The sequence below is a fragment of the Lethenteron reissneri genome, chromosome 72 (genome assembly GCF_015708825.2).
Source record: "Lethenteron reissneri isolate LAM-NWPU_2019-01 chromosome 72, ASM1570882v1, whole genome shotgun sequence".
In the NCBI taxonomy this organism is placed as follows: Eukaryota; Metazoa; Chordata; class Hyperoartia; order Petromyzontiformes; family Petromyzontidae; genus Lethenteron; species Lethenteron reissneri.
The window spans coordinates 4,192,992-4,214,474 of NC_083850.1; the positions used below are offsets into that span (position 1 = coordinate 4,192,992).

Consider the following 21,483-nt stretch of genomic DNA (forward strand, 5'->3'; position numbering starts at 1 on the left):
TGGATTAACGTTAACACTGGATTAAACATGCACATTTTTAACCCTGCCTAGCATTTATGACTAACGATTCGCATTTGCACATAACATATATTCAAGCACAGTAAAATGCGCATGCGAACATATTGTTACTAGAATAATTTTAATGCGATTCTAACCCTGCAAACCCCTACAGTTCGCATATCCCTCCCCCGATTCGATTGAACCTACACTTTACATACATATGAGCGATAAAAATGCTTCTAATGACATTGTCATACCGTAACTCCGTTTATGGTGGAATCTATTATAAAAAAAAATTAAAGTCTTGAATGTTTAGTGTTATTGTTCATAGTGTTATCAGTTTACATGTTATAGAGTACAGGTGATCCCCCGTATACTTCGGGTTTCGGGACCAGAACGTTGTGAAACGATTTACAACGAGGAACTTTCCCTGCCTGAGCGCAAGTGGCTTATTAAAAGAACACGGGGCGGCGGGAACACGTGCTTCCATGGGCGGTCGTAGACAGGTTGTATTGCCCAAAGGTGACACCGGGTACGTCCCCCAAGTTGCTCAGCCCACGTCGGCGACAGGTAGAAGTCATAGAGGTGAAATGGCCGCAGTGTGTGCGCATGTAGTTATGTCCGTCCCCACCCAGACAGCTCATCCCCATGTCCTGTACAGGCCAAGTCTGGTGTGTCCGACGTGGTGGGGCGCTCGGCAACGGAAACCGTACGCCAAAAGGAAATGTGTTGTGGCGCCCACAGTTTCTGAGCCCCTGAGGCCTGGGGTGCCTCAAGGATCCGCCACGTGCGAGGAACCGGTGCCTGGAGCCTGGTCAAATTCTCCAAAAGAAGCCAGGGACCTGCCTAATCCTTCAAGGCTGTGGTGTGAACCCTTGACGCCCCGACATGCACAAGATTCTACCATGGGCGCGGGACCGGCGGCGAGAACCAGTTCAAAATGCGCAAGGTTGCGCTTTTAGGCTCCACGCCCAATATCAATGCTGTATATTGCTATTCGGTGCCATTGCGATGGAACATTCTACCAGCAGTGGGCAGCTTGATTCTAATACGACCATGGTGCGATTTTAATAATTTTGATGCGATGCTAAATCTGGCATCACCCAGGCCGCATTTACGACTCCCGATGTGCATCTACATTTAACATACATTCTAGCTCAGTGTAATTAGAATACTACCAAAGTGTTATTATAAAGTGTTATTCTAATCATTTTAATCCGATCATAATCCTGCACCGACCACCGGTTCGCATGTCCAAAGGCCATAGATGCATATAACATACATACGAGCACAGTTCGCTTGCACGTCCACTATACATATGTAATAAAAGGACTCGAACACTTCTTTCTGTCCTCGTGTCTTTATTCGGGTTCTCGTCTTTACCCACACGGCACTCTGTTATAACTCCTGTATTTGTAGCCCCCGGCTATTCACTGCTATTATAGCTTCTTCTTCCCTCCGACTCTCTGCTTCACCTACTCCCCTCTTCCCTGCAGACTTGCTGCTCCCCTTGCAGACTCCCGCTGCTACTCTTATGTGCAGACCCTCCGGCTGCTACTGTATGCAGACCCGCTGCCCACTCTTCCTCTCTGCAGCCCCGCTGCTGACTGCAGCCCTCCCTGCTGCCTCGGCTCGGTCACCGCTGGCCTACGGTGCCGATCCTCGTTGCTCCCCCGTGTTCGTGGCGATGTCGCCACACCCCACTTCGCCCTACGTGGCCTTCCTCCGTTCCTAGTTCCCCGTCACTCCCCTTCCTCTTCCGGTTCCCCTCCTTCTATACTCAACCCCTCTCCCCCCACGTGACCTAACTCCTCCCCCCCTGACGGCACCTCCGAAGGGCCGTTTACAACCGCATTACACATACATATGCGCAGAGTGTGATTTAAATACGATCGAAGGTGGAATCCTGAAATCAGTTATCTAAAGTCGCTTATTACCATCCAAAAAAGCGATATGAAGGAAAAAAACAAGTAAAATATATCGAGTAAAGTTGTAACAACAGACTCATTCCAACAGGAACACTTGACCACGACAATATTGTCAGGAATTGCACGGTCTCACAAACACTGCTCCTCGCACCACTTCAGCAAGTAATTCGATATCACAAACCACCAACTGCACGTGACGAAATATTCTAACAAACTGCAAAACTCGAGTATCAAAATCACTGATACATCAATTGTAACGTATTACTTGGTCTAAAACATACACAATTGCACACAATGTGGCTTAATAGGTCTCACCAAACTCAAAATAATTTCAGTTATCCGTTGCTTTAGATTTGACTTTCGAGCGACTCCATTACATCCAGCCATCTCTCGGGATCCAACTTCATGGGCTCGAAGGTGGAATCTTCTTCAGGACTCATTTCAGCGCCTATTTTGTAGCCGGGCCCTGCTCTCGCGGGACCCCACACGTCGTTGGAAATTATTGCGATGATCATGTTTGAGCTGAGAATTAAGTGGCTAAAGATGACTTTGTTTAACCATAACTGTGTGTGTAGGTTAGTGTTATCGGGGCTAAGTGGATACTACTCATGAATGAACTCGCTTCTGTTGCTGTTATATACGCAGGGAGGTGGTGTTCCATGATGAGATGACGCCTTTGATCAAAGACTCTGATCAACCTTACCTTTGATCGTCGCATTTGATCAACTCTGATAGTTGTAAGCTCTCACATGTTAAGTTCTAACATAGTGAAACGCAATATTACAACCTATGAACGCTGTAACATACTATTAACTGTTATAGTGGGATTATAATCGCATAAGAATAATTAGAATCGCACAGTGCTCAAATTACAATCATACTGTTGTCGTATGTATGGTAAGTGAATATGCGAACCGGGTATAGGATATGCAGGATTAGAATCGAATTACATTCTAGATTTGAAGCTTTCGTGACTGCAATGATTCATATTCTTAGGTTTTTTAGGTAAAGTCACGTAGGTAAAAACATTAAAAAATAAAATAAAAATCACGACGTTTCGGAGGCAACACAAGCTTCCGTCTTCAGGTGGTACCGTCACAGCCACGACAGCTGTATCAAGTAAATGAGAAATTGCAGGAGCTACCACTCCGTCTTCCCCACCACCTTCTCCAACCATTATATAAACGGAGTGGTAGCTCCTGCAATCTCTCATTTGCTTGATACAGCTGTCGTGGCTGTGACGGTACCACCTGAAGACGGAAGCTTGTGTTGCCTCCGAAACGTCGTGATTTTTATTTTATTTTTTAATGTTTTTACCTACGTGACTTTACCGAAAAAACCTAAGAATATGAATCGAATTACAATTATTCGAATCCCACTAGTCGTCACAATTTGTGATTGTTATAATAATTGTAACGATTCATAATCTCATGAGTTTATAATGGGTTTGTGCGTGATTCTTATACGACCACACTGTGATTCTAATGATATTATAATACCTTACCTCCGTGTATATGGTTATGAGTTTATAATCGTTAAATGTTTAGTGGTATCGTTTATAGTATTACAGTTTACATGTTATAGAGTACAGTTTATCCCCGACATACTTCGGGATTAGTGACTGGTACGTTGATGAACGATTAACTACGGGGACCTTTCCCCTCAAGGAACACGTGTTAATCGGGTAGACAGCCAAGATGCTGCCGGTTAAGGGCACACTTGTGTGACAGAGATCATCCACCTGAAATTCTCTGAACATGTTTTTGCTAGGAACATTATAAAATAAAGAACTGACAACATTTGTTAAAAATAAGTTTTTATTCAACTGCAATCATTTTTACATCAAAACTCGAAGGGAATATTTATTACGTCCTATGTTCACACATTTCCAGTACAATGCAAACCATTTCCGTTCCAAGAATACCAAAGCGTTAAAGTATCATTCCCCATGATTTCCTTATTAGTTCACCACATTTGTTCACTGTGCGTCTATATTCGTTTACAGCGTTACAATGGATAGGTTGTAGTTCATAGGTTATATTGTTAGAGTTCACAAATTTAGAGTTTACTAACAATACTAGTTTACAGTAATTTTTAGATTATTCAAATGTATATGTGAATGTTTTTAAGTTACCATTGTTGAAGTTCATAATGTTAAAGTTCACCGTGTGAGAATTTACAATGTGAGAGTATATCCAAGACGTCGATCGATGGCGTTGGTCTGGTAGGTTCGATCATAGTTTTTGATCAAAGGCGTTATCCCATCACGGGACACCATCAAGCTGCCGATATAACAGTAACAGAAGCAACTACAGCAGCTACGAAACCGTTCGATGGCAAAGCAGCGACTTCTGCTTCTGCTCCAACTGCTGCCCGAATGTTTGTGGCCGGCCCTGCTCTCGTGGGACCCCACACGTTCATGGAAATAATAGAGATGATCCTGAGCTGAGATTTAAGCGACTTAAGTTGACTTTGTTTAAACATCACTTAGTGTAAGTTAGTGCCAACAGTCGTTAGCGAATACTACCGAAGAATTAGCTCACACTCATTTATGACATAATTTGTCATAATTTTGGTTGATTAAGGAGAACAAGACACAGGCCATGTCGACGAATTCTTATCACGTACATGTACTTAACTATATAGCTAAAATAACGTCAACACTCGAATAAACTTGCAGGTCTTAGCCCTCTCATATCGTTGCTTCGCTGATGCTCGAGATTGAGTGTCCTGCTGTGGTCCGAATTGTTTACTGCGATAACATTTGAAACAAGATGCTGCCGGTTAAGGGCACACTTGTGCGAAGGAGATCTTCCACCTGAAATTCTCTTAACATGTTTTTGCTATGAACATTGTAAAATAAATAAGGGACAAACATTTGTTAAAATACGTTTTTATTCATCTTGCAATCATTTTTACGTTAAAACGCGAACCTAATGTTTAATATGTCCTACACCAACATGCTGCGTATATAACAGTGCTCTCGTGGGACCCCACACGTCTATGGAAATAATTGAGATGATCCTATCTGAGCTGAGATTTGAGCGTTATCGTTTATAGTATTACAGTTTACATGTTATAGAGTACAGTTTATCCCCGACATACTTCGGTATTAGGGACTGGTACGTTGATGAACGATTAACTACGGGGACCTTTCCCCTCAAGGAACACGTGTTTAATCGGGTAGACAGCCAATATGCTGCCGGTTAAGGGCACACTTGTGTGACGGAGATCCTCCACCTGACATTATCTGAACATGTTTTTGCTAGGGACATTATAAAATAAAGACCGTACAAACATTTGTTCTAATTACATTTTTATTCATCTGCAATCATTTTTACGTCAAAACTCGAAGGGAATATGTATTATGTTCTATGTTCACACATTTCCAGTACAATGCAAACCATTTCCGTTCTAGGAATACCAAAGCGTTAAAATATAATTCCCCATGATTTCCTTATTAGTTCACCACATCAATGTACATCCTGAAATCGGCTATCTAAAGTCGATTAATACCAATAAAAAAGCTATGTACTTGAAAAAACCGTTTAAAATGTTGAGTAAAGATGTACCTACAGGCGCATTCCAACTTTAGCTCAACAGGAACACCTAACGACTACAATTAAACCCTCTCACATCCAGTGCTCTTCACACCACTTCGGCAAGTAATCTGATAACATTACAAACCACCACTGTGCACGTAATTAAACTCACAAAAACTGTAAAACTAAAATGGTAAAAAATTACGCACAAAAGTACTCGAAATGGCGTAATAGGTGTAACCACATGCAATATTATGTTTCAGTCACCCCGAGCTCTCTGGTTGACTCTCGAGCCACTCCATTACATCCAGCCATCTCTCAGGATCCAACTGCATGGGATCGAAGGTGGAAACATCTTCAGGACTAATTGCAGCACCTTGAATTTCAGCTTTTGATTTCAGTGTCCTATCATTGTGGACCTTCTGATGCCTGTTCATGGTTGATGAGCGTGCAAATGCCTTCCCACACACAGAGCACAGGAATGGCTTCACCCCCGTGTGTGTTCTTTGATGAGTTTGAAGAGTTGATGACTGTACAAATGCCTTCCCACACACAGGGCACAGGAACGGCTTCTCGCCCGTGTGCGTTCTCTGATGAGTTTGAAGAGTTGTCGATTGTGCAAATGTCTTCCCACACACAGGGCACAGGAATGGCTTCTCGCCCGTGTGCGTTCTCTGATGAGTTTGAAGAGTTGTCGATTGTGCAAATGTCTTCCCGCACACAGGGCACAGGAATGGCTTCTCGCCCGTGTGTGTTCTCTGATGAATCTGAAGATGTGATGACTGAGCAAATGTCTTCCCACACACAGGGCACAGGAATGGCTTCTCGCCCGTGTGTGTTCTCCGATGAGTTTGAAGAGTTGTTGAGTGTGCAAATGTTTTCCCACACACAGGGCACAGGAATGCCTTCTCGCCCGTGTGTGTTCTCTAGTGTCTCTGAAGATGTGATGGCCATGAAAAGGACTTCCCACACACAGAGCAATTGAATGACTTCTTGCCTCCGTGTACGTGGGGCTGTGGAGAGCGTCTCTGCTCCATGTGAGCGTAGTAACAGCAGCGGTGTTATTGAGTCAAAAGTACGCTATCGGCCGCAAGGATGTTTTGGATTTTGTTAACTGCTAAAACAAGAACGACACTCGCGTCTAACCGAGACGCAAAAAAATCCCGCTAATTTAACGACGCGAAAATAGACACTTACTTGGAGATTCACGGTATATCGATGTCTGGAACCCGTCTGAAGATGTCGCCACGAACTCTCCCGACGCAAAGTCGCCTAACTGTCGACACAGCAATTGTGCTCGCCAGGCAGCGTTGTCTCGCGGTTGAAGGGCGATCAGCAGAGCGACGAGTCGAGCGTCCAACCTCATCAAGTTCCCTCTCGAAATGGCGTTGAGCTCTGCTTCTGAGCCGCCTTATAACTCCCCCCCTAGGATCCAATCCTTTGTCTTTCAGGATATTTGCATTCGATTGTTAATTTTGGAAGGCACAATCCGCATGTCTATTAACATACCGAATGGTAATGTGCCCATTGTGCATCATACATGAATATGTAAGTGCATCTCAGTGTGTAATTGTGCGCTTATTTTGAATAAATGGAAAAACACGTTCCCCATGCCCTCCATTGTCTTCGATTTAAAGTGAATGCAGCCCCGTGGCGTTGCCAAAAACCGCCGAGCTTCGGGAGTGAGCACATACAGACGCGTAGTGACCACACTTGCAATACAATCACTCTAACATCAGTAACCAAAATCCGATCTGGTACATGGTTTCCGCTTGGTCTGGTTTGTATCCGTCATCACTCTGGAGACAAACAGCGAGGCATGGTTTGGCCAGCCACCACCTCGTTTGCCGCAAGCGACTTTAATAGCTGCTCTCAAACAACACTATCACCAATGGTGGTCTACAGGCTAGGCTGTTAAGCGGACAATCAGTCGTTTTGGGCAAGGCGCATGGGAAAATACACACCTCTGTTATCCCACAAACATAATACACAGCATCGGTAAGGCTGCCTTGTTGGGGAGATGTAGTTTGGGTAAGGTGCTGTGACTGGAGTTAAACATTCGCTGCTTGGCCAAGTCGACAGCAGCGGAGACGATCCGATCCACCGTGCTCTATCTCCCCACATAGTCCACTAAATTCTTGTTTTTTAAAATGAACGTATGTTTTTCAAATCACATGAAATGTAATTATGTTATAATATGTGATTGTTATACACTTTATATGTTTACATACCGTATATAGCCATTCGGTTAAATTATCATGACATTCATCCAACAGTGGACAGTTTGATTCTAATGCGACTACAGTGGGATTTTAATAATTGTAATGAGATTCAAATCTTGCATATCCTACCCCCGGTTCGCATTCACTTAACATGCAAATGGCCACAGTGTGATTCTAAAATTATCATAGTGCGATTATAATTATTATTATGCGATTATAATCACGAACCTCCATTTATGTTGTTCAAAACTAATAATACCGTACCTCTGTTTTTGGTGTTATAAATGATGAAACTAGTTAATAAATTATAGTATTTTAATTATTTGTGTTATCGTTGATAGTGTTACAGTTCACATGTCATACTTGATGATTATGGACCGTAACGTTGCGAAAACATTTGTATAGGGAACCTTTCCCCTCCAGGGACACATGTTAATGGAGAGACAGCCAAGATGCTGCCGGTTAAGGTCAGATTTGTGTGACGAAGATCCTCCACCTAAAACTCGCTTAAAACACGTTTTTGCTATGAACATTGTAAAATAAATAAACGGACAAACATTTGTTAAAATACGTTTTTATTAATCTGCAAAATTTTTTACGTTAAATCTAAAACCGAATATGTATTATGTTCTATGTTCAAACAGTTACAGTACAATGCAAACCATATCCGTTCCAGGAATACCAAAGCGTTAAAGTATCATTCCCCATGATGTCCTTATTAGTTCACCACGTTGGTTCACTGTGCGTCTATGTTGAAGTCAAGGCCATATATCCAACGAACGCGTCATCAACGTACATCCTAAAGTCGATTATTACCAACTAATAAAAGCTTTATACTTGAAAAAAACGTTTAAAATGTTGAGTAAAGATCTAACTCCAGATGCATTCCAACTTTAGCTCAACAGGAAGACTTAAACACTACAATATTGTCCGGAATTGAACCATCTCACAACCAGTGCTCATCACGCCACTTCGGCAAGTAATCCGATAACATTACAAACCACCATTGTGCACGTCATTAAACTCTCACAAAAACTGTAAAACTAACAAATATTACCTGACGTAATATTTGTTCAGTCATCCCTGACTCTCGGTTTGATCGTCGAGCCACTCCATTACATCCAGCCATCTCTCGGGATCCAACTGCATGGGATCGAGGGTGGAAAATTCTTCAGGACTCAATGCAGCACCTTGAACTTCAGCTTTTGATTTCAGTTTCCAATCATTGTGGACCTTCTGATGCGTGCTAAGATTTGACGACTGTGAAAATGCCTTCCCACACACAGGGCACAGGAATGGCTTCTCGCCCGTGTGTGTTCTCTGATGGTTTTGAAGAGTTGATGATTGTGCAAATGCCTTCCCACACACAGGGCACAGGAATGGCTTCTCGCCCGTGTGCGTTCTCTGATGAGTTTGAAGAGTTGATGACCGTGCAAATGCCTTCCCACACACAGGGCACAGGAATGGCTTCTCGCCCGTGTGCGTTCTCTGATGAGTTTGAAGAGTTGACGATTGTGCAAATGCCTTCCCACACACAGGGCACAGGAACGGCTTCTTGCCCGTGTGTGTTCTCTGGTGTCTCTGAAGATCTGATGGCCATGAAAAGGACTTCCCACACACAGAGCAATTGTGCGTGGGGCTGTGGAGAGCGTCTCTGCTCCATGTGAGCGTAGTAACAGCAGCGGTGTTATCGAGTTAAAAGTACGCTATCGGCCGCAAGGATGTTTAGCGTTGAGTTTTGGATTTTGTTAACTGCTATAACAAGAACGACACTCGCGTCTAACCGAGACGCAAAAAAAATCCCATAAATTTGACGACGAACACGTTTAAGAGTTTATCCGCGAAAATAGACACTTACTTGGAGATTCACGGTATATCGATGTCTGGAACCCGTCTGAAGATGTCGCCACAAACTCTCCCGACGCAAAGTCGCCTAACTGTCGACACAGCAATTGTGCTCGCCAGGCTGCGTTGTCTCGCGGTTGAAGGGCGATCAGCAGAGCGACGAGTCGAGCGTCCAACCTCATCAAGTTCCCTCTCGAAATGGCATTGAGCTCTGCTTCTGAGCCGCCTTATAACTCCCCCCCTAGGATCCAATCCTTTGTCTTTCAGGATATTTGCATTCGATTGTTAATTTATGAAGGCACAATCCGCATGTCTTTTAACATACCGAAGGGTAATGTGCCCATTGTGCTTCATGCATGAATATGTAAGTGCATCTCAGTGTGAAATTGTGCGCTTATTTTTAATTAATGGAAAAAACTTTGTCCTCGATTTAAAGTGAATGCAGAGAAATTAGCATGTAACTTTAGAAAAGGAAGAGAGCGGCCTTCTCGACGAGGGAGTGAAACCCAATAGGTAATATTCTTTTACAGCGTTACAATGGATAGGTTGTAGTTCATAGGTTATAATATTATGTTTCACTATGTTAGAGCTTAACATGTGAGAGTCTACAATATCAGAGTTGATCAAATGCGACGATCATGGGCATCAATCGGGTGAGTTTGATCAGAGGCTTTAATCAAAAGCGTCATCCCATCACGGAACACCACCTCCCTGCGTATATCACAGCAACAGAAGCAACTACAGCAGCAACAACAGTAGCGACAACAGCAGCAGCAACATCACATTTCGAGGGCGACGCAGCTACTTAGGATTCTGCTGCCCAGCTGTTTGTAGTCGGGACTTGCTCTCGCAGGATCCCACACGTCTTTGGAAATGATTGCAATGATCATGTCTGAGCTGATATTTAAGTCACTCAAGATTACTTTGTTTAACCATAACTTTAGGTAGGTTAGTGTCATCGGGGCTCTGTGAATACTACTCATGAATGAAATCACACTCCTGTATGACCGACATTGTACTAATTTTGGTTGATCGAGTAGAACAAGGCACGTGCCATGTCCAGACGAATTCTTATCAACAATATTGTCCTTAAATATGATGCTAAAATAAATGTTAACACTGGATTAAACGTGCACCTCTTAACCCCTCCCTCGCATTTACGACTAACGATTTGCATTTGCACATAACATACATTCAAGCACAGTAAAATGCTAATACGACCATATTGTTATTCTAAAATTTGAATGCGATTCATGTCCTGTACCCCCACAGTTCACATATCCGACCCCCGGATCGATTGAACAGATAATTTACATACATATCTATAGAGTGCGATTTTAATACTTCTAATGAGATTTATTTTATTACGTCTCTTCTACGTGACTTTACGGAAAGAACCAAGAAGACTATGAACTAGTGTTTAAATTTAGATCCATATAAACGGAGGTAAGGTATTATAATCTCATTAGAAGCATTAGAATCACAGTGTGGTCGTATTAGAATCACACTCTGCTCATATGTATATAGTCTCCGTGCAAGGATCGGATAAAAATTATAAAAATTACAACACGGTCGTATTACACTGCAAGATGAAGGTCTCATCTCAATGTCATCGAATAGCAAAAGACGGCATATTTATATATAAATACACGCACAAACCCATTATAATATAATGAGCTTATGAATCGTTACAATCGAAATGCTATATACAGTATATATATACACATACAAAAATCATAACAACCACACATGGTAACATATATACACCACATTAATTCAAATAGGTATTTTAAAATATGTTTTCAATTTTTTTAAAATTTAGAATGTCGTTGTCCATGTGGGGAGATGGAGCGCAGTGGGTCGTATCGTCTAAGCTGCTTTTCGGAATCCGCGTGATACCCCAGTCACATCGCCGAACTCCAGTGACAGCACCTTACCAAAACTACATCTCCCCATCAAGGCAGCCTTACCGATGCTGTGTATTGTGTTTATGGGATAACAGGGGTGGGTATTTTCCCATACGCCTTGCCCAAAAAGACTGATTATCCGCTTAACAGCCTAGCCCATAAACCACTATTGGTGATAGTGTTGTTTGAGAGCAGCTATTAAAGTCGCTTTGGCAAACGAGGTGGTGGCTGGCCAAACCATGCCTCGCTGTTTGTCTCCTGAGTGATGACGGATACAAACCTGACCAAGCGGAGACCATGTACCAGATCGGACTTTGGTTACTGATGTTAGAGTGATTGTATTGCAAGTGTGGTCACTACGCGACTGTATGTGCTCACTCCCGAAGCTCGGCGATTTTTGGCAACGCCACGGGGCTGCATTCACTTTAAATCGAGGACAATGGAGGGCATGGGGAACGTGTTTTTCCATTTATTCAAAATAAGCGCACAATTACACACTGAGATGCACTTACATATTCATGCATGAAGCACAATGGGCACATTACCCTTCGGTATGTTAATAGACATGCGGATTGTGCCTTCCAAAATTAACAATCGAATGCAAATATCCTGAAAGACAAAGGATTGGATCCTAGGGGGGGGAGTTATAAGGCGGCTCAGAAGCAGAGCTCAATGCCATTTCTAGAGGGAACTTGATGAGGTTGGACGCTCGACTCGTCGCTCTGCTGATCGCCCTTCAACCGCGAGACAACGCAGCCTGGCGAGCACAATTGCTGTGTCGACAGTTAGGCGACTTTGCGTCGGGAGAGTTCGTGGCGACATCTTCAAACGGGTTCCAGACATCGATATACCGTGAATCTCCAAGTAAGTGTCTATTTTCGCGGATGAACTCTTAAACGTTTTCGTCGCTAAATTAGCGGGATTTTTTTGCGTCTCGGTTAGACGCGAGTGTCGTTCTTGTTTTAGCAGTTAACAAAATCCAAAACTCGACGCTAAACATCCTTGCGGCCGATAGCGTACTTTTGACTCGATAACACCGCTACTGTTACTACGCTCACATGGAGCAGAGACGCTCTCCACAGCCCCACGCACACGGGGGCAAGGAACAATTCAATTGCTCTGTGTGTGGGAAGGCATTTTCATGGTCATCAAGTCTTAAGAGACACCAGAGAACACACACGGGTGAGAAGCCATTCCTGTGCTCTGTGTGTGGGAAAACATTTGCACACTCATCACATCTTCAGAGTCATCAGAGAACACACACGGGCGAGAAGCCATTCCTGTGCCCTGTGTGCGGGAAGACATTTGCACAATCGACAACTCTTCAAACTCATCAGAGAACGCACACGGGCGAGAAGCCATTCCTGTGCCCTGTGTGCGGGAAGACATTTGCACAATCGACAACTCTTCAAACTCATCAGAGAACACACACGGGCGAGAAGCCATTCCTGTGCCCTGTGTGTGGGAAGACATTTGCACACTCATCACATCTTCAGCGTCACCAGAGAACACACACGGGCGAGAAGCCATTCTTGTGCCCTGTGTGTGGGGAGGCATTTGCACACTCATCAAACATGAACAGGCATCAGAAGGTCCACAATGATAGGAAACTGAAATCAAAAGCTGAAATTCAAGGTGCTGCAATGGGTCCTGAAGAAGTTTCCACCTTCGATCCCATGCAGTTGGATCCCGAGAGATGGCTGGATGTAATGGAGTGGCTCGTGGATCAACCCGAGAGCTAGCGGTGAATGAAATATAATGTTGCATGCGGTTGTACCTATTAAGCTGTCTTGAGTACTTTTGTGTGTAATTCTGACCCTTTCGTTTTACAGTTCGTTTGAGAGTTTCTTGACGTGCAGGTGGTGATTTTTGATCTTGTCGGATTACTTGGTGAAATGGTGTGATGAGCAGTGGTTGTGAGATGGTTCAATTTCGGGCAATATTTTAGTGTTCAAGTCTTCCTGTTGAGCTAAAGTTGGAATGCATCTGTAGTTAGATCTTTACTCAACATTTTAAAAGTTTTTTTTTCAAGTATAAAGCTTTTTTTGGTTAGTAATAATCGACTTTAGGATGTACGTTGATGACGCGTTCGTTGGATATATGGCCTTGACTTCAACATAGACGCACAGTGAACAAACGTGGTGAACTAATCAGGAAATCATGGGGAATGATACTTTAACGCTTTGGTATTCCTGGAACGGATATGGTTTGTACTGTACTGACATAATAAACATTCGGTTCGAGTTTTAACGTAAAAATGATTGCAAGATGAATAAAAACGTTTTTTTAACAAATGTTTATCCCTTATTTATTTTACGATGTTCATAGCAAAACATGTTAAGAAAATTTCAGGTGGAAGATCTCCGTCACACAAGTGTGCCCTTAACCGGCAGCATCATGTTACAAATGTTATCGCAGTAAACAATTCGGACCACAGCAGGACACTCAATCTCGAGCATCTGCGAAGCAACGATATGAGTGGGCTAAGACCTGCAAGTTTATTCGAGTGTTGACGTTATTTTAGCTATATAGTTAAGTACATGTACGTGATAAGAATTCGTCGACATGGCCTGTGTCTTGTTCTCCTTAATCAACCAAAATTATGACAAATCTCATAAAATGAGTGTGCGCTAATTCTTCAGTAGTATTCGCTAAACACTAACCTAAGTAAACTTTAGTCTCTCAAATCTCAGCTCAGATAAGATCATCTCAATTATTTCCATAGACGTGTGGGGTCCCACGAGAGCAGAGCCGGCTAGAAACAGCCGGGCAGCAGTTGGAGCAGAAGCAGAAGTCGCTGCTTTGCCATCGAACGGTTTCGTAGCTGCCGTAGTTGCTTCTGTTACTGTTATATGCGCAGCATGTCGGTGTCCCGTAAAAGGATAACGGCTTATATAAAAAAAAAAACTCTGATCAAACCTACCAGATCAACGCTCTCGATCGACGCCTTTGATATACTCTTACATTGTTAACTCTCACACTGTGAACGTTAACAATTTGAACTCCAACAATATAATTTATAAACATTAACATATACATTTGAAGAATATACAAATTACCGTAAACAAGTGTTAAAGTAAACTCTTAATTTGTGAACTCTAACAATATAACCTATGAGCTATACATTAAAACGCTATAAAATAACATTATTAACTAGTGTTATAGATTAGCAAACCGTACAATGAAGTGTTATATTTGAATCTCAATCGAATTATTAGAATCATTCCGTGGTCCTCTACGAATCGCACTATGCTCGTAAGTATGTAACATTGTATGTATGTAATATGTATGCATGTAACATGTATGCATGTAACATGTATGTATGTAATATGGACGTGCCAACAAATGGTGGGATATGTGAAGCGGAAGGTGCAGGATCAGGATGGGATTAAAATTATTTGAATAACACTTTGGTGGTATTAGGATCAAGCTGTCCACTGCTGGATGAATTTTCCATCTCAATGGCCTCAAATAGCAATATTCAGTATGAATTAACATGTAAAATAATCGCACAAACCCAATATTAGCCCGTGAAATAATGAATCGTTACAATTGTAATGACTCTGGACTCACACTGCAGAGGGTTCTTTTATTTAGCCTTTAACGCGGTTTCAGACCCCAGGCGTCAGGATATAGCAACGACGACGACGAGACAGCAACCAGCCAACACAGCCCCAAACCTCGTTCTTCCCCCTCTCTTATTCTCAGCATGAACCTCCACCCACACTTGGTCTCGCCTTCCCTTCTCGAACTCTCTCTATCTTGTTGTCACCACTTGTCCCTTAGTTGACGCACTGTCTTTACATCACCCACCTCTATGACCTCTACCTGACCCCGCCATGGGCGGAGCAACTTGGGGGGCATACCCGGTGGCACCTGTGGGCAATACAACCATGCCCTGTCCCCCACTGCCCATGTGTAACGGGTTCCGGAGACACTTGTAGAGGTAACTTCTTTATTACAATACAACACTCCAACAGTCCAACTCTCCAACAGTCCTGATACTCTGTTACAACCTAGGTACACAGCCTAGCTACACAGCCTAGATACTCTACTCTGGCTACGCTCCGGAACTCGCCCTCACAAGGTCGTAGAGTCGGGAGTTCCAGAGTCCCAGCGCTGGCTCTCACAGCATCCCAGGGTCTTCAGATGGCTGGCCGTGGGTCTTGGGTCTTGAGTTACAACTGGGCCCCGATCGTCCAGGGAGCTCTCCTTTTATGCCTGGTCCAACGAGGGGTGGGGCCGTGTGCGCCACCAGACATCCCACAGAGCACACACAGCCCCCCCCCCGTTGGCGGCGCCCAGAGGAGCACTTGATGGAGGAGAAGCGTCTTGTGGAGCAAAAGCGCCTCGAGGAGGAGCAGCGCCTCGCCAAGATCGAGCGACAATGGCTCCAGAACGATACCACCAGCAGCAGCACCACTACTACTGCCACCACCACCACCGCTACCACCGCCACCACCGCCGCCGCCTCCACTAACGCCACCGCAACCACGTCCTCCAATCCTGTGTGGGGCCCAATAGCTCCGAGCTTTGGAGAAGAGGGCTTCCAAGAAGATAAAGCAAACTCCGGAGTCACTGAGCCACGGTAAAGCACTCTGCGTGTGCGCCCTGTGTGTTTATTTGTGTTATTTATTGCCATGCTTCTCACGCAGCATCAGCCTTACTCGGTCTCAAGACTTTTTTTCAGGAGGATCCTGCCAAGTTTACTCGCATTTTGCAAGAAAGTTGCTACTGTTTGCGATCCAAATTGAACGATTTGCATTGCTTGTGTGGGTTCAGTAACAGGGAGAAAGCTGCATAACCTTCCCAGAACAGCTGGCTGCATAATCCACACGGAGAATGTGGCCAAACGTGGAAATCAAACCCAGGTCAATGTTGCTGTGACGCACAGGTGCTCAAGCCCTGTCGCGCTCTCAAAATTCACAGACACTGCAAACCCCACGTGTACATTCCGCTATACTGAGGACAGATTTATTTTTCATAACTGGTTTCTGGGTTAGACCACATAACGAAGTGGGCATATCTTCACCATGTAACCCTCCATCCACCGTGAGATTTTCGCTGTCTATCGCCTGTTTCCAGGCCAGCTGCCAAGTCGCTTTGTAATGTACAGCGACAGCTACCACTGAGAGGGGTGTCCAATTTAAAACGCGATGAGATGAGAGATGCGAGAGGTTCATCGCATGCAATGCGCACTCTGAGATGTCTTCGATGTCAAGGGAGGTGGCTCTCTCGACCACAAATCACTCACGGACACTTTTTTTAAATCGTGGATGTGTTGAAGCGACCAAATTTTTGTGCACTCATTCTTCACCATTACAGTTCAGTTCTTGCTTCCCGCCCTGGCTAATATTGCTGCTGCATTGACCACACAGATCCACACCCATTCCGTCACAGTGGACGTTCAGGATCTATCGATGCCATTTGAAATGCTTAGGACATTATGTGCAAGGGGTCAATTAGAATATACATATAGAATATGTTCAATCTAGATTTGAAGTTTTAGTGACTACAGGGATCCATATTCTTTGGTTATATCGGTAAATTCACGTTGGTATGAAATAAAATAAATTAAATTAAATCACGACGTTTCGATGGCCATGTCGTTATTGCAAGAACGTTTCTTGATGTGGTTTTCCCACCTGATGAAGATTGCTTGTGTTACAATCGAAACGTTGTGATTTAATTTATTTTATTTTATACCTATGTAGTACGTATATGGGAGGCTTGACGACAGGATCGGAGGCACACTTGTTTATTACACCAACACAGTAATTACAGGTCACTTGGCTACAGGGATTGCACAACAGCTAACCCCTCTAACCTATGCCCATTCCTCCACTACGGGGCTAGGGGAGGCTATCTGTCCCAGCCTGGTTAAGCTGGGATCCCGGCACCCTGAGTCTCCAGACCAGCTTAGTCTGGGCTCTCGGGGCCACGCCACCGGCTTGCCCTGGTCGGCCCTTATAAGGACAGCGAGCCAGGGGAGCTCTGGGGCCTATTCTAGCAGGTCTTCCTTCTTCTCTGGTTAAAGCTGAGCCCCGACCTCGAGCCCTCGAGCTCATCACCTTTTATAGGACTCGCCCCCGAGGGGGGGCCCGTGGGGGATGCACATGCGGACGTCGGTGCGAGCGCCACCCTTGTGTACGGCCGTAACCCCGCCCCTTGTGTTTGTTGGCCATCCGTGGCCATGCATAATCACACCTCAACATCCGTAGCCATGCGCAATTACACCTCTACATCACCCCCCCCCCCCTGTACAGCTCGCAGCCGTCCCTGGCTGCAAAAAAAATCAGAATAAAGGTGCATCCCTCACGAAAACCCCGTGTGTGTGCCTCGCGTAATTTTTAACAACAACAAAGAGAACCTTAACAAGAACAACAACAGGAAGAGAGAGAGAGAGAAAAAAAATAACCCGACGCACCCCCCCCGAATAAACACCCCAAAACCAACATATATACACACACTCCGGACGCCACCCCTCCCATTGTCCGCAAGGCCCCCCAACGGCCGACCTCACAATAGTCTGCGCGTTTTGGCGCGCGTTCTCGCGGCGGGCCCGTAACAAGGGCCCGTCCCGGCACGCTCAGTGACGGTTGTTGACGGTCCGGGTGCAAGAGAGTCAGGCGTCGCTGCCGAGTGACCCCCGACCCCTCCGGGAGGGGTTGGTGGGTGTGGACCTGTCACTCCTGTTGCACCTGGGGACGGAACAGTTGATGTCAGGTTAGGCGAGTGCAGCGACGTCGGGGAGTCGGCGGAACCCTCACACGTTTGGCCATGCGTGTGTGTGTGTGTGAACCACGGGGCGGCGCGATGAATGGTTTCAACCTTGAGGGGTGCACATACCACCGGCGCCTCCCCCATTTGACGCGAACACATTGCGACCGCAAGACCTGTACGACCTCCACTGGCCCCCGCCACGGCCGTACCAATTTTGACGAGGTTGCCAGCGGCACCTGGGGACAGTGCAACCACGCCCTGTCCCCTGGTTTACATTTGACCACCTGTACCCGCCCCAACCGAAGCCTCTCGTTCGCCCTCTGGCGGAGTTCAGAATTTTGCACGGCCGCTTCCCGCACCTCAGACAATTTGCTGATGTTAAATTTAACGTGTTCGGACAAGTTAGACTTCGCCTGGGGCGCCGAGAGCTTCAGCTGGGTCGTCACAGGGGGGTTAGCCTCGCGCCCATACATTAAAAAGAAAGGGGAAAATCCGGTGGCCGCATGGGGAGCCATTCTGTAGGCCTGCAACACACCGGCTATACGAAGGTCCCAATCCGTCTGGGATACTGACACCTGCTGGGACAGCATAGACGTGATGGTCCGATGCAGCCGTTCCACCATCCCGTCAGTTTGTGGGTGATACGGAGAGGTCCGAACCTTCTCCGTACCCAAGAGGTCGCACACCTCGCGGAGGAGTTTACCAGAAAAATTCCTACCCTGGTCAGTAAGCAGCCGTTCCGGAGCACCCTTGTCGAGGACATAGCCCTGGACAAAGGCCTCCGCGATGGCTGCTGCTGACTGGTTGGCCAGGGGCCAGGCCATAGGCCATCTCGTGAAGTACTCGACCCCCGTTAATAAATACCTATTGCCCCTGGGCGTAGTGGGAAATGGGCCGAGTATGTCCAGAGCAACGAGCTCGTTAACCCGGGAAACCTTTATGGACTGCAGCGGAGGGTTGGACCCCCTAGCAGGTGGCTTCCTCTGCGCGCATTGCGTGCACGACCCCAGGAGATCCCCCACGTCCTTTGCCATGCCCGGCCAGAAGAAATCGAGCTGGAGCGTGGCAAAGGTCTTGTGAACCCCCAAGTGCAGAAGCCGCTCATGAACAGCCCATACCACCTTACCCCTTAATGCTGCAGGCACCACGAGCCGCTGGCGGCGGGTTTTTCCATCCCAGTGCATTAAAAGACCCTGGAACAACCCCCACGAGTCAACGTTCGCCACCCCCTGAGCAGCCCCCCCGACGCGACGGCGCAGAGCGAGGAGGGAGGTGTCCTCCATTTGGAGGCGTCCCCATTCCGCGACCGACAATCCCAGCAATGAATCCCTCCCTTCTTGCTCGATAGGACCCGAAGCCGAAGGCGCATCGGCAGCGGCCACGAGGACCGAATCGGTGGTGACGTTCGGGGGCCTACAACGCCCCGAACCCAAGAGGCAAGCGCACTCCGAAGTGGGTGGCAATCGCGACAGGGCGTCAGCGTTCGTGTGGCGGACACCCTTACGATATGTGGTGACAAAGTCATAGTCTTGGAGAATCTCCAACCATCGAGACAACTGGCCCGATGGTTGTTGAACCCACAGGGCGTACTGTAGGGCCGCATGATCTGTACGGACGGTGAACCGCCGACCGTACAGATACGGGCAGTACTGCTGAATAAAATAAACAATCGCCAATAATTCCCGACGGGTAACGCAGTACCGCTGTTCGGCTGGAGACAGTACCCGACTACCGTAAGCCACCACATGCTCTACGCCCCCAATGAGCTGGGACAGCACGCCCCCGATGCCCGTGTTACTTGCATCTGTATCGAGCAAGAAGGGTTGTGAAAAATCGGGGTAATTCAACGGCGGAGCCCCCACCAAAGCATTCCGGAGGGCGCGAAAAGCAGCCTCCTCCTCCGGCCCCCAATGAAACCTGACTCCCTTGGACGTCAAGGCATGCAATGGTTTCGCAATCGTAGCGAAGTCAGCCACAAACCGTCGATAATACGACGCGAACCCAATGAAACTCCTGACCTCTCCCACCGAGGTGGGAGTCGGCCAGGAGCTGACGCATTCCGTTTTGGCGGGATCAGTGGATATCCCCGAGCGCCCAACAATGTGACCCAAATACCGCACCGATTCGCGGAGTAAATGGCACTTCTGCGGTTTAAATTTCAAATTGGCAGCCCGCATCTTGAGAAAAACAGCACGCAACCTCTGGAGGTGTTCCTCGAAGGATTTGCTAAAGACGATGACATCGTCCAAGTAAATCAAACACGAATCCCATTGCAAGCCTGCCAAGACCAATTCCATTAACCGCTGAAAAGTTGCCGGCGCAGAATGTAAACCCATCGGCAAGCGGTTAAATTGGAAGAGACCTTGCGGTGTACGAAAAGCAGTCTTAGGTTTTGATTCGTCATCCAGAGGAAGCTGCCAGAATCCAGATAGCAAATCGAGGGTGGAAAAGAATCGCGCCCCCGCCAAGGCATCGAGCGACTCATCCATTCGAGGAAGCGGGTACGCATCTGCCACAGAGATTTTGTTCAGACGCCGAAAGTCGACACAAAACCGCAGTGAGCCGTCGTGTTTTTTCACCAAAACGATCGGCGCGCCCCACGGGCTGTTGGAAGGGGAAATGATATTGGCGGCTAGCATGTCATCAACAGCCGATTTGACATGATCCTTTTCGGCGGGACTCAACCGAAAGGGATTTTGGCGGATTGGCGCGCTGTCACCCGTGTCAATATGGTGTCGCAGCAATTTAGTACAACCAATATCAAATTTGTGTTGACTAAAAACGTCAGCAAATTCGCTCAGGAGAACTCGCAGCTGCGCGCGCTGCGAGTCGGACAGGTCCACTGAACCCGCGCAAAGCGCATCCAGCCATCCGTCATCACAGTCCGAATGCGGTCGCGACGGAGGATCGGTGGATACCTGACCCACGAGTGGTTCCTCATAGGGTACCGGCGTTGCGTGTGCAAGCACGGTCCCTTGAGGAACCACGGCCGTTCGCGATCCTACATTAAGGACTGCAATGAAGGGGTCCCCATCCCCTCTCACCATGGTCTGAGCCGCGAGCAAATCGGGTCCATTGACCCCGGCCCGAGATGGTCCCAACAAGACCCCCCGATCCGCAACCCCTTCATTAAACGGCCGACGCAACCTAAGAGGGACGAGCATCTGAGCCCCCGGAGGTACGCGCACAGTTTTTGTCACGAGCGCCTGCACGGTGGCAAACGCCCGACGCTCCGTGGTGGGGGAAGACAAAAATGTAACACGTCGGCCCGATGGGAGCTCAATGCACCCCTGGTCAATCAGGATACGGATGGGCA

At 46.4% G+C, this 21,483-nt stretch overlaps 1 protein-coding gene and 1 pseudogene across 1 annotated transcript in view; one reads left to right on the top strand and one right to left on the bottom strand.

Moving 5' to 3' along the window:
* Positions 1-9,303, bottom strand: part of LOC133361332 (oocyte zinc finger protein XlCOF6-like) — a 61,059-nt pseudogene extending 51,756 nt beyond the window's left edge.
* Positions 9,304-12,559: 3,256 nt separating this feature from the next.
* The window catches only part of LOC133361334 (gastrula zinc finger protein XlCGF7.1-like), a gene marked incomplete at its 5' end in the record, with an annotated part of 37,979 nt that continues 29,055 nt past the window's right edge, over positions 12,560-21,483 (top strand). Inside the window, one exon of the mRNA XM_061580265.1 lies at positions 12,560-12,763. Coding sequence (XP_061436249.1) covers positions 12,560-12,763 — 204 coding nt within the window. The remainder of the gene's footprint in view (positions 12,764-21,483) is intronic.